General features: G+C 48.4%; 2 protein-coding genes across 2 annotated transcripts; one reads left to right on the forward strand and one right to left on the reverse strand.

Annotated features, from left to right (window-relative positions):
- Nucleotides 1–1504: 1504 nt before the first annotated feature.
- LOC116782523 (protein Wnt-4-like) lies at nucleotides 1505–2939 on the reverse strand. Its single transcript, XM_032679274.1, is given in 4 exon segments — nucleotides 1505–1704; nucleotides 1707–1959; nucleotides 2475–2547; nucleotides 2875–2939. Coding segments are annotated over 4 exon segments (591 nt in total).
- A 2712-nt stretch (nucleotides 2940–5651) lies between these two features.
- On the forward strand, nucleotides 5652–13026 carry LPAR5 (lysophosphatidic acid receptor 5). Its single transcript, XM_032681038.1, has 2 exons — nucleotides 5652–5863; nucleotides 11081–13026. The coding sequence occupies exon 2, from the start codon at nucleotides 11398–11400 to the stop codon at nucleotides 12514–12516; it is 1119 nt and encodes a 372-aa protein (XP_032536929.1). The 5' UTR covers nucleotides 5652–5863; nucleotides 11081–11397; the 3' UTR covers nucleotides 12517–13026.
- The last annotated feature ends 203 nt before the right edge of the window (nucleotides 13027–13229 follow it).

Consider the following 13229-nt stretch of genomic DNA (forward strand, 5'->3'; position numbering starts at 1 on the left):
AGCCACTCCAGATCCTTCACAGGCTTCGTTGCACTTCTCTGGACATGCTCCAGCACCTCAATGTCTTTCTTGTAGTGAGGGGCCCAGAACTGGACACAGCACTCAAGGTGTGGCCCCTCCAGTGCTGACTACAGAGGGGCAATCACTTCTGCTGGCCATGCAATTTCTGATAAAAGTCAGGATGCCACTGGCCTCCTTGGCCACCTGGGCACACTGCTGGCTCATGTTCAGCTGTTGTTGACCAGCACACCCAGGACCTTTTCTGCTGGATGGCTTTCCAGCCACTCTTTCCCAAGCCTGTAGCACTGCAGGGGGTTGTTGTGTACCTGTGCAGGACCTGACACTTGGCTTTGTTGAACCTCTTAGAATTGGCCTCGGTCCATCAGTCCAGCCTGTCCAGATCCCTCTGCGGAACCTTCCCACCCTCCAGCAGATCAACACTCCCACCTAACTTGGTGGAGTGAACTCCAGTGACTGGCTGCCAGCTGGATGTAACTCCATTCACCACCACTCTCTGGGCTCAGCCATCCAGCCAGTTTTTAACCCAGGAAAGAGTGCACCTGTCCAAACCATGGGCTGCCAGCTCCTCCAGAAGAATGCTGTGGGAAAATGTGTCAAAAGCTTTACTAAAGTCCGGGTAGACAATATCCACAGCCTTTTCCTCATCTACTGCGAGGGTCACCTGGTTATAAAATGACATCAGGTTGGTCAAGCAGGACCTGCCTTTTGTAAATCCATGTTGCCTGGGCCTGATCCCCCCGTTGTCCTGCACATGCCCTATGATTGCACTCAAGGTAATCTCTTCCATAACCTTCTCTGGCACTGAGGTCAGACTGAATGAGGGGAGCCTCACTGTGGCAGCTGCTGGAACTCCTCTTGGAAACATTTTCTCCAGCCAAAGGAACAGCTGAGCACTGGAAAAGGCATTTCTTGCATCCTTCCCCTGTACATAGCTCCCTGTACCAGTCCTCCAAAGGATGAGTCTTATTTTGTGAAGAGCCTGTTTGATTATACAAAATTCATTTGTTTCCTTCTTTCCAATGCCACTGCTCTGTTACACTCCCCAGTGACCCCTCTTTTGCCCAAGATGGATCCTCATGCCATCCAGATCCACACTGTCATGTTCCTTTCTTATGCAGCCCATGTGTCCCCTGAGCAGAAGGACTCAGCATGGCCTTGTTCCCTCCTGGGACACAAGAAGGAGCAAAGCCAGGGACCCTCCAGGTCCCAAAAGCAGCATGTGAGGAAGAAGCTTTTGTGTTCACTTTGCTTTCCATTGCAGCTGGTTTATTTCTAAAGTTTAGGGATTTATTTGGCTTGTGTCCTCCAACCCTCCACCCAGAAAATTAATTCAAACCACAGAAAGCCCACTGAGGCTGGCGGGAGGGTGCTGTGTGGGGAGCACTCAGGAGCTGGTGACACCTCTGGACATCTCCCCGGGCTGGCCTCTCCCTGTGACCTTACAGTCCCTTGGCAGCCTCTTGCTGCCCTGGCACGCTCCCCCTCAGCGGCATCGATGCACCTCCACGAGGTACCAGCACTGCTTGCACTTGACGGAGCAGCACCAGCGGAACTTGCAGCTGCAGAGCTCCACCACCTCCGCCTGGGCCGTGTGGAAGCCCCTGCCGCAGCACAGGAGCTCGCGGCCATCCATGGCCAGGAATGTTTGGTTGCACTGGCGGCCAGAGGTGCCGAAGACCCCGTGTCACAGAAGTCTGGGCTGGCCAACAGGTAGACCAGGTCATGAGCTGTGTAGGGCTTGAAGCGAGAGCTCTTGGGCACCAGGAGTTTGTGGGAACTGACCCACTTCGGGTAAACCTCTGTTGCCTCCTCAAACTTTTCCTTGAGGATGTTGCCCACCTCGTGGAAGGAAGGCATGACCTTCCAGCATGTGCACACCTCGCAGGAGCCTGGCACACCATGGCACTTGCACTCCACCTTCATGTGTGTCAGGAAATCCTGGGGAGCAGGAGGCAGCTGCCAGTCAGTCCAGGGACACTCTTCCCAACACCTCCCATTGCTGCAGGTTCCCCCAGCAGCTGCTGTTCCCTCCACACACCTCCCATGGGCTGGAGGGGAGGGGAGGGGAGGGGCTGTGTCAGGGCTGGTGGCAGGGTGAGGGAGAAGATCCACCAGTCTGCATAGCTGGTACCCACAATGTTCCAGAATGGGACCAAAATGCCAAATCTGGCCAAATGGGCAATAAGTTTAGGCAGAATGTTAGTATGTGTGAAAGAACATGTATTTGGTTCAGTTCACTCTCTGTTGACAGACATGTTAGAATGTGGAGGAAGGCGCTGGCCACTCTGGGGATGGGTCCAGTGTGACCCTTGCACCCTAGCCCAGGAAAGGCTGATGTGTCAGCAGCGAGAGTGAAACTGGTGTTGGCACTCCTGGACAGCCAGCTCCGCACTTTGCTTCACTGTATCCATGGCTTCCACCTACCGCTGGCAAATGCTGACCTACTCTTCTACCAACCCTGTCAGACCATCACAGCCCCTGGGGTCCCGGAGGGACACCTGCAGGGAGGTCTGCTTGGCCAGGTACCTGCAGGGCAGGGGAGAGACTCAGTTTCAGATGTGCCAGAGCCAGGGTCATATCTCTTCAGGACTAGCCCTCTGTAGCCTTATTTTAGAGCAGAAATGTTGTAGGGAAGGGGAGGTGTCTCATCTTGTCTGTGCTGAATTGGACATTCCTCTTCCCCATCCTGGTCTGCACCTCTTCAGCTTTACCATCCTCCTCCGTCCATGCTCCCAGAGATGCCCCTTCTAACGTGCTGCTCAAATTCCTTCTACCCTTCTATCACCCCATTTTCTTTGAAGACAGCACCTGCCTAGATGACTTTCCAACCCAGACAGTACAAAGCATACTTACAGCCAGGTCACGGCAGCGACGCACCGCACGGGGACCAGCACTGTGTGCAGGCACACCATTTCCATTCTGTCCATGGCAAAACTCCACTACCTTCAGTCACGGTGCAACAGCCACCTGAATCGCCTCCTGTGGCCTCCCACGGCCTCTGCCTGATAGTCACTTTCCCAGCAGCTCCAGCCTAGCACTGCAAAGCAGGGGCAGCCCCTGACCATGGGCTGCCCTGGTGTGCCTGCCAGCATCAGAAACCCAGCAGCCTGCAGAAATCTGCTGGGTTGGCCCTGAGAGGTTGTCCACACCAGTGCTGTTCTGTACTTACAGCTTGGGCAGCATGGTGGGAGAGCTGTGACCTGAGGCTTCAGGGTGGGCATCCATCACAGGGAACTCACATTGATGGGGAGAGGATCAGTGTCAGACCCTTGGCCTCTGCCTGTCAGCAGGTGATGTGGTTGTCTTCCTCCACAGTCCAGTCACTTCATCAGCAGGAAGCAGCCCAAGATCCAGTCAGCTGCAGACAGAGCCTTCCACACGAGAAGAACGTGGCAGCATCAAGCAACTATAGCTAGACCCATCAGCTCGTCACTGCTTTTGGGAGACAGAGAGTTTCCCTGCAGTGACAGCTCTTGGGATTAGAGACAGGAAGACCTACTACCTTCCTCATCCTCAGCTGCTGTTCTTGAGGACACTCCCTCATCTGCCTCCTCCAGGCTGGAGATTCTTCTTTTCTACCCTGCAGCCAAGCTGCTACCTGGCTCTCTTACTCTTTCCCTGGCAGGTCTCCCTTCACCCAACTCATTTTCTTCCCGAAGGACAGTCCTTACCCTTCTTCTAGGAGGCATAATGGGCTGGCTGCCCTTCTTCTCAGCAGGTAGCTCTTTTCTAACATCCCCTGGAAGCCCAGGAAAATATGATTTGTGTGACCAGGGAGCTGAAATGTCCTGGGACAAAAGCCTGCCATTCCCCCAGGCAGCCTGGGAAGTGCCAGCTGTCTCCACCACCCTGGAAGGTAAAACTCCTCACACAGCCCACAGATTTTTGCTTTTCCTGTCTGAATCATTCAGAAAGTGAAGCAGGGCTGCTCTGGCCCTGCTGTGGTTCCTCCATAAAGGGATTCACCTCTTTACTGTGCTTTTCACATTTTCCTGTACAAAGGAATCTGAAGAGCACTGAGGTTTACCAGTCATCCTTTCAAACCTGAGCAGCCCCTCTCCTTTAGCATGAATTCCACCTCTTTCCTTGCCTTCCCAGCTTCCTGCATCCCTGTTGGGTCCTTGCTCCTGGTTTCTGGAGTCAGCACTCCGGGGCGGTAGGCATGTTGGGATCTGCAGCATCAGGGTGTAGCCTCCAACACACACCCCAGTAATCTGGTCTTACCTGCTGCTCACTCAACAGTGAGGAAACACCGGGGGTTGTGCTGCTCTTCCCCACAAGCTGAGCCTCCAAGAGACAGCGAGGGGAAGAGGTGTGAGCCCACCTGGGCGAGGGGAGACAGAGTTGGTGGGCTGATGCAGCAAGACGCAGTGAGGTGAGTGAACCCAGCTTGGTGAGGGGTGCTGTGGGCTTCGTGGGCTCACTGGCTCACGCACTGGGCTAAGCACTACTGTGTTGTCCTCTTCTAACACATAGAAAAGCCAAGACTACCAGGCTCAGCCAGGTGTGTGCATGTGTGTGGGGGGTGTGAGGGCTGCAGGGGAGGGGGAAGTTCCCACGGAGGGTGTCAGAGACTCCTTCAGCAAAGGACACCCCGCCAGTATATCTGCAAGCCTTTATCAGTGGTAGCGCCTTAACGGGAACTAAAGAGACACAAAAAGCTGTGAGAACAAAGATCCCAGCAACTAGGAAATGAGAATGGGAGTCTGGTTAAAAAGAGAGGCACTAGAAAGAGGCAGGGTGAGATCAGTGGTTTGGGAGCTATTGTACCTTCTGAGGATTTATGAGCAACAGGAACATATATCCCTTGGCATGTCACTCCCTGAATGAGGAGTCAGCAACAGCAGGCAGGGAGTGAGAAAGTCAAACACCAGCAGGTTGAGGAGCCGGGCCAAGGGCTGCAGAGAAAGAGGGATCCCACCAGCAAAGCACTTTCTTCTTGGGGTAGCTGTTTCTGGGGAAGGATAACAGTAGGATTAGGAGTATTGCTGCTCGTGTCTTCTTCCAGGTGTGCTGAGACTGGCAAAGCAGAAATAGGACTTGAAGTAACAGTTCCCTTCCCAGCTACACATGGCAGTGCCAGGTCACAGATCTCCTGGTAAATCAGCCCTTTTACTTTCTTAGCACTGTGCCTTCTGTAGCCTCAAACATCAGGGACTGATGTTTGTGGCAAACATGCCTTTGCTTGCCACGGGCACTGACATCTCTTCAGAGCTCAGTTCTTTCTGGGACCTTGCCGCATGCCAGCAGTGCACAGCTGGGCCCCAAGGCAGGACTTCAACCCCAAAGTGCCCAAGCCCATGAGAGTGACAGGATTCCAAGTCTTTGTCTAGCTAGCAATTAATCAACTTTGCTCTCGCTTCCTGTATTTCACCTCTACCCACTGTTTAGAAATATTTTGGGGAAGGGGATATTTTAATTTTCCCTTGTCAGTCCTGGGGGCAGCTGAGTTAGCAAGATAAGCAAGGATTTGGCACTATGACCCAGGGCAGGTCTCAGTTGCAATGACACCTGGGTGCTGCTTCTTTCATGACTACATTTGCTGTTATAGGATGTGGTTTAGCTTATCAGCTATGGATAGCAAAGTTCATGCTTTGTGGCCAGGCAGAAGTGCATCAGGAAGTGAAAAAGGAGAAGAAGCAAACTGCAGCATGATGTAGAATCAGCCATAGCGTTGCAGGGGGTAGCTGTGATTTGGACAAATAAAAAGCCAAAGAGCCTGCCTGGTTCTGTTTTGATTCAAGCTGCTTGCAGGTTTGGTGCCTGGATCGAGACCTCAGCAGTGGCAGCGACCACCAGCCAGCGAGCTCGTGTGCACCCTTGGCTCTTCAGCAGCAGAGAGGTAAGCCAGATGGAAACATCTGGAGAGCTGGATGGTCTGGGCAACGTGGGTGCTGATCCCCATGAGCTGCTGTGCGTGTGCTGCCAGACCTGACCATGTGGCACTGGGGAACATCTGCCCCTCTTCAGTTGTCCAGTGGACCTAGAGGCAAATCTCAGTTCAAATGGAGGCTTTCTTTGGGGATCCTGTGATGCCAAAAGCACTGGCATCCTGAAGAGCTTACTTATCAAGGTGCCCACAATGGAAGCCCATACGGCCCTCAGAAGATAAAAGGGGGGTGACAACTCTAAGGAATAGCCAATAGTGTGACCAGACCTCATGAGTTAAATACGAAGGTCTCAGTTTTAATATCATGTATCTCTCATTAAGAACAAGGCATCCTAAGTCTTTAACATCTTTGAGGTTTTAATAATCACAATAATCTCATTGCTTGGGTAGAAAAAAGGCAAAAATCGGGGATTAGATGTCACTGACAACAGGTAAAAAGCATCTATGTTTATGAAAAAAAATATACCTCCAATTTCTAGAGCAAAGCTGAGTGGGGTTTTTTTAGGTTTGGCAAGCTCTTTGTTATTTCCTCTTTGTTTTCAGACTTACTAAGCGACCTCACGCAGTTTGCGTTTTCAGCTCTGCACCCCAATGCCACATTTACTGTCTGCACCCCCACGGCAGCCACAAGGCTCCCATGGGTTCAGTGACAGTCACTGTTAGAAACACTGACCCTGCAGCATGCTCAGCAATATATTTCTAGCTTTTTTTCCCACCTCAGTTCTCAGCCCCATACTCAGATTCTTCATAATGTTTGTGGTGCTAGGAGGCAGTGATTCCTAGTGAGATAGTGTCAGGAGAGAGGATTCCCAGGACCAGGAAGCAAGACACCAGGCATATATTCCATCTTGGGGCATGCTTGCCTGTTCTGGCCCCAGTCTGCAAGCACATCTAGGGTTTCTCACCCTGCAAAAGAAAAAATTAAGATCCCTTTGGGTTTTGCAAGTTACAGTCTCAGCAGATGATGGTATTCAGGGACTCGTATTGAAGAGGCAAAAGGATGCTTCCTCCACCTCTTGGGACCCATAAGGTCAGTCACCAAACACAAAGTTCCTTCAGGATTTAAAGACAGCACCTTGTTGTGAGGAGGAAGATTATTCAGCTGTGGTACCATTGCCTTACACAGCTGATGGTTTGATGGCAGCTTTTGTGCAGGGCAATAAGTACTTGAGGTTCTTTTAGAGGCAGCCACAAAGAACATGCCCTTTGCCTCTCAGACATTAACCAAGGATATTCCAACCAACTTCAGCTATTCTGTTCCCCCGCTGTCAGCCTGCTTGAGCTACCCATACCTTTCTTTTTCAGTGAGGAACAGTCAAAACAGTACCTCCAGAGCTCATCACAGAAACGCTCTGGTCCCACAGTTTCATCGTTCCAATGACTCTGCCTGCATACGTTTCATTTCAGGTGTCTGAGGTCTTGATCATAGTATCTGTTATGGTAAGTTTGAAACTATCAGCTTAGTTTCAGTAACATCACCGTAGCATATTCTTTCTTCTGTGTTTCCATCTACCCACAAAAAAATATCCCCTCAAAACCCCCAATCTATTTTCTGCTCTCAGTGATCTTTGCTGCCAATTTAGAACTCTGCTGTTTAGTGTCTTAAAGCTTGAAGGGCTAGAGTATGTAAGGAAAGACCACTTAGAAAGAAAAGGTGATAGTGGGCAAAAAAAATGGACAGGTTTCTTTCACTGGTGTTCATGACACAAAAGCCTGGGAGATTTTTGCAGCAGAAACTCTCTTTACAGGAAAATTCATCAAAGGACTGTCTCTGATCAAAACAGCAGTAGGAACAGCTATGGAGAAAGATGTACTAAGCAGTGTCTAAAACCACGTGTCTCCTACCCCAGAGGTCTGAAAACAACTGGAGGGTGAAAGACCTGACTAACTGTGGTGTAGAAACATTTGCTTAAAACTGTTTTTAAAGGCTCACTAGCAGACTCAATTTGAGAAAAGGCTCTTGAGGGTTTCTGACCAGGCAGCTTGATGTTTTTGCTGAACAAATTAGTAGAAGCTATAATAAAGGGGGAAAAAATCAATTGGCATGCAGTCACATTTAATTACTGGGGAAGAATCATCATGGCTTTTCTAAAGGGATGCTGTGTCCCACAGTCCTTCCTTAAAAGAGTCAAGAAACATGTGAACGGTGGCCCATGTGGATTTCCAAAAGGCTTTCAAAAGGGTTCTCACCAATGGCACTTTAAGCAATTTAGGGAACAGGTTCCTACCTAGATAAAAAGTGCCTAAAAGATGGGAAGGAGAATGAGGGTAGATGGTTGATTTTCCCAGTGGAGTTATAAGACACCAGTGCTGGGGATTGGACTGTTTGACTTATTCATGAGAGACAAATAATAAAATAACAAATCTGTCAGAGACATAAAATTATTCAAGTTAGAAAAGATGAGGGTTGGCTGAAAAGAACTGCAGAGATTAAGAGAAGCATGAGTGACTGGACTTAAAATAAGAGCTGAAATTTCAGCTAGCTAAGTGATGGGAAAAACCAAACTGGACTGACCATTACCCCTTGCAAATGAGATTTGAGCCTACACAGTTCAATGCATCCATACCATCAATGTCATGTACATTTTCAGTACTCCACCACAGGGCTCACAAAAGCAGCAGCAGAAGTGGAAAGGTGCTGAGAAGGGCACCAAGGATGCTCAAAAGTGCAGAACGGCTCCTCTATGGGGAATAAGTATGAAGACAAGGACCCTTTAGCCTCAAAAAAAAAGTTTACTGAGTGGGAATATGGTAGATGTTTATAATATTATCAGTGATAAAGTGAAGGTGCATAGAGATGTTGTTTCCCTTGTCGCTTCCAGCACTAAAACTAGGAACTGAATCTAGCAGCTGGTGAATCAAAAATGTGTACATGGAAGTGGTTCTTCCCCTGACACGTGATTAAGCCATGTAACTCCTTGGCACTCCTGGTACTGGATGATGTAGATGGTAGATTTTACATCAACTCAAAAAGCAACAGAAAAAAATAGTGAAATAAAAGTTCCCTGAGGACTACTGAATTCAACTTGGTCCCCTCTGCCTCAGGAAATCCCTGGTCTGCTGTATGCTGGAATCAGGAAGAGAACTGGAGGCAGTGTAGCTACACAGTTGCATTGTTCTTAACATTATCCCTTCACCATCCACATTTGAGATGGAATACTAGTTGTAGATAGCCCACCAGTCTCATACACATGGACTGTGCTTACATATTATACTCTCTAGAGTGTTTATCAAATACCTCTCAAAAGCTTGAAAAATAGGTTATCTGTGGAGGTAAGTCCCTTTCATCTGACACCTGTCTGGTCTGGGTATATATGTTAAAGCAGGTCATGGTCTCTCAGTGAGTCTCAGTCTCACTAACTTTGTCTCAGTCAAGACAAAGGTCTCAAATCTATTCAGTCTGCATTAATTGCAGAATTTTGGCTCTAGCAAAAACTGACATGTTCTCCTTGAGATTTTTTGAAGCATTTAATCATTTCACTTGAAATCAACAACTTCATACAAAGTTTTCATTCACCAAGAAGGGTGAAATCCACTCAGATATAGCTTGACAAACCAGTAGAAGCTTCTCTAAGAAACCTGTCTTGGTGGTGGATCTGCCCAATAACACTAAAGGATGGGCAAGTTGGCAGCTGTTTGCTCTCTCGTGTTAGACTTCCACTTTTGTTCAAAATACTGCCAGAAAAATATCTGTGAGGTCAGCACATGTTTCTGCCTTCAGTAGATCCTCCCTCTAGATCAGTGCATTGTCCCACAATCCCATCCAGAAGATCTGACATGCTCATCATACCTGTCGAGTTGTTGAGTAGCTTCCTCTTACAGTAATATCAAACTCACATAAAGGCTTTCTCTAGACAGAAAATTCTACTTTCCTTTTGAACTAAATCATAATCGACGTGGACTCTGTGAAGGAGACCCTACTTAACCCCTGCAAACAGTTGTGTGGAACTGTGTCACACTTACCAACCCCTACTCCAGTGTGGGTTCCTTCCATGGGGTGCAGTCCTTCAGGAACAAACTACTCCAGGCATGGGTTCCTCATGGTCTTCTCCAGGGGCAACAGGGAAATCCCTGCTCTGGCACCTGGAGCACCTCCTCCCCCTCCTTCTTCACTGACCTTGTGTCTGCAGAGCTATTTCTATCACATATTCTCACTTCTCTCCTCTGGCTGCAGTTGCTGTTCTGTAGTAACTTTTTCCCTTTCTTAACTACATTATCCCAGAGGTGCAACCACTGTTGCTGGTGTGTTTGGCCTTGGCCAGCAGCAAGTCCATCTTGGAGCCAGCTAACACTGGCTCTATCGGACACAGGGAAAACTTCTGGTATGTTCTCACAGAAACAGCCCTGCAGCCCCTGCCACTACTAAAACCTTCCCACACAAACCCAATGCAGGGAGGCTGATACCACCTGGAGCCTTCTCTAGTCACAGCTATGTTTGTCCACATGAATCCCATGGCTCTTCCTTTTTTATTGTGTGCTCCCTTACCTGGCTATGTTGGCTGTGTTTGTGGGACATGAGTTGCTTCATGTTTCATGGTGTTATAAGCAGCAGAATGAACTGAAGACATGCAATCCATATAAACACCACTGGTCCCATGCAAGTAAGAACACCAAAGGGATTGTATGAATGTAAGCAACATAAGGAACTTGAAGTCACTGGGACTAAGGTTTGCATGTGTTGTTTCACATACGAAAAGGAGCGAGGGTGGAGTCAGATCTAACTGTGGTATAATTTTTTTTATCTGAAATGGATGTACAAAGTCCTGTTTCTCTGATATAAAACAGTACCATGCAGTTTTTATTTTAAGTTACTTCCAGTCAGCATTTTTCCTTCAAAATGCTGCTCTCTTCCTTTTCTTTCTCTTTCGCTGGAGCCACCTCAACTACTTTCCCTGTGTGCTCATGCTGTCCCTTTGTTGTATGTATGTGCTCTCAGTAGTGATCAAAGAAATGTGCATTTTCTGGGGCTGAGTGATAAATACAACCACCTTCTCCATGCTTTGTCTTCTTCTGCCATGCAATTACTCACTTTTCTAGCGTCCATTTTTTTAGTCTTTTGATTTCTTTGTGAGTTCTTGCTGCAGAAGCCATCAGGGTGGTATTTTACCATTTCAAGAGATTTTCTCCTCTGACTTAAACACTTCTGTCTTGGTCTTCCACTCTGACCAGGAATTGTGCTGACAACTGACAATGATCCTCCATTGCATCAGCACCCCCATAACCACTGGAAAGAATTGCTGAACTAGAGGCAGAAGCTGATGTGATTACAGTACCATCCCTGCCAGATGACCACAGACCAGCAATCCAACACAGCATCAGCCAAGAGAGAGATGTGCCCATCTACCTCCCATCTGCAGATGAGAGGAATGACCTGTCTGTAGCTTCTTAGAGGGGAATGACTTCCCTCATTGCTTTTCTCTGTGCCTCCTTAGCTCGTCAGCAGGCTCAGCCATCTCAGTGAGACCATCCCCTGATCCCCACTGGGCATGTCAGATTCCAATACATCTCAGACATGCAAGGATTATACCTTCAACCACCACCTCCTCCTGCCTGGCTATATCCTGATATTCATTACAGGCTTGATACTGAATGTGGTAGCCCTATGGATATTCATCCGATACCTGCACCTGAAGTCTGTAGTCATGATCTACATGTTCAACCTGGCCATAAGCGACCTCACCTTCACACTCCCTCTGCCACTGCGACTCTACTACTATTCCAACCACCACTGGCCCTTTGGCAGCACCCTGTGCCAGGTCTCTGGCTCTGTCTTCCAGATCAACATGTATGGTAGCTGCCTCTTCCTCATGTGCATCAACCTGGATCGCTTCGTTGCCATTGTTCATCCGCTTCGCTGGCGGCACTTGCGGCGTCCCAAGGTGGCCAAGCTCCTTTGCCTGATCGTCTGGGTTGTGATCTTCCTGGGTTCCATCCCCACAGCCATAGTCCACAAGCGCAACCATTGTAAGGTACAGAACCAGAACCAGACCATCTATCTCTGCTTTGAAAGCTTTAGTGACAACATATGGCAGAATAACCTCTTCCCTCTAGTAATCCTGGCTGAAATCTTGGGGTTTCTCCTGCCTCTCAGCTGTGTGACATACTGCTCGATTCGGATCTTTCAGGAGCTATGCCAGTCCAGCCAGCCAAAGACCCTGCGACAACGGAAGACTGTCCGTCTCCTCCTGGTCAATCTAGTCATCTTCATCATCTGCTTTGTGCCTTACAACACTAGCCTGGCAGTTTATGGGATGATAAAGGCCCGGGTGATTGAGGTTGAGAAAGAAACTCAGGCCTCGGTGCGCCAAGTGTTAATTTTAACAATGATGATGGCCAGCATGAACTGCACGCTGGACCCTTTGATCTACTACTTTAGTACTGAGGGTTTCCGTAACACCTTCAAGAAATTACGGCGGGGACAAGCCTGGGACTCAGAGATGGGGACGCTTAAGCATCAGGTTGTGGAGAATAAGTCAATCCGAGACCACGCTGTCTCAAAAGTAAAACTGTTCCAACCTGAAAACTTTGTCCATCCCAATGAATCTTCACCGTCACTTCCTACAGCAGTATTTTTGAATGGCCCTATTGAGGACTCAGAAGTTTAACCACAGAAAAGCCATTGCAGAGTCGGCCACGCAATAATTACAGCAAGCCTGTGGGAAACTGTTCAGGGTGACCTAGCAAACTGTTTGAGGGAGCAGAGCAGACTGTAAGTGGGTGAACGTGATGATGCAAAGCTAAAGGATGAAAGGTTGTTTTGAATAAACAGAGGTGCCTTGGTGACGTGGTCACAACTGATTCTTTTGGTACGGGAAACAGTAGTGTGGAACAAGGACTTGAAACAAACCTAGTGTGTCTGGGGGCGGCCAGTGTAAATTCCTATAGCAAGTCTGTTCTGTCTGAGTACCATCTGCTGCACTGTAGCTTGAAGCAGTTCTGGGGATCATCAGAACACAGATATGGTACTCACTGCTGACAAAGTGTATTTAGTAGCAACGGCTGAGGGGAACTTTTGACTAGATGTTTAAATTTGAGTCATAGGTCCAGCTCAGGGCACCTAAATAAATATCTTAATTTTCCCAAAGAATTGAAGCATTTAGCAACCCCTTATGGGGGTCAAGGAGAAGAGCTGAGTTTTCAGTACTCTTGCAGAAAATATGTTCCTAATTGTATAGAAAGCCACAGATCTTAGCAAAACAATCTTCAGGAGATATGTCAAATGCGCTTATGCAGCTGTACACACATGCAGCACAATGGCTATACATTTGCCTAAAGCAAAATGGCTTGGGAAATACTAGCATACTTAAAAATAAAACCG

The sequence above is a fragment of the Chiroxiphia lanceolata genome, chromosome 2 (genome assembly GCF_009829145.1).
Source record: "Chiroxiphia lanceolata isolate bChiLan1 chromosome 2, bChiLan1.pri, whole genome shotgun sequence".
Classification (NCBI taxonomy): domain Eukaryota; kingdom Metazoa; phylum Chordata; class Aves; order Passeriformes; family Pipridae; genus Chiroxiphia; species Chiroxiphia lanceolata.

Bases quoted from the DNA above. Each gene is read 5' to 3' on its own strand.
- LPAR5 (XM_032681038.1), top strand. From the start codon at position 11,398: ATGTCAGATTCCAATACATCTCAGACATGCAAGGATTATACCTTCAAC.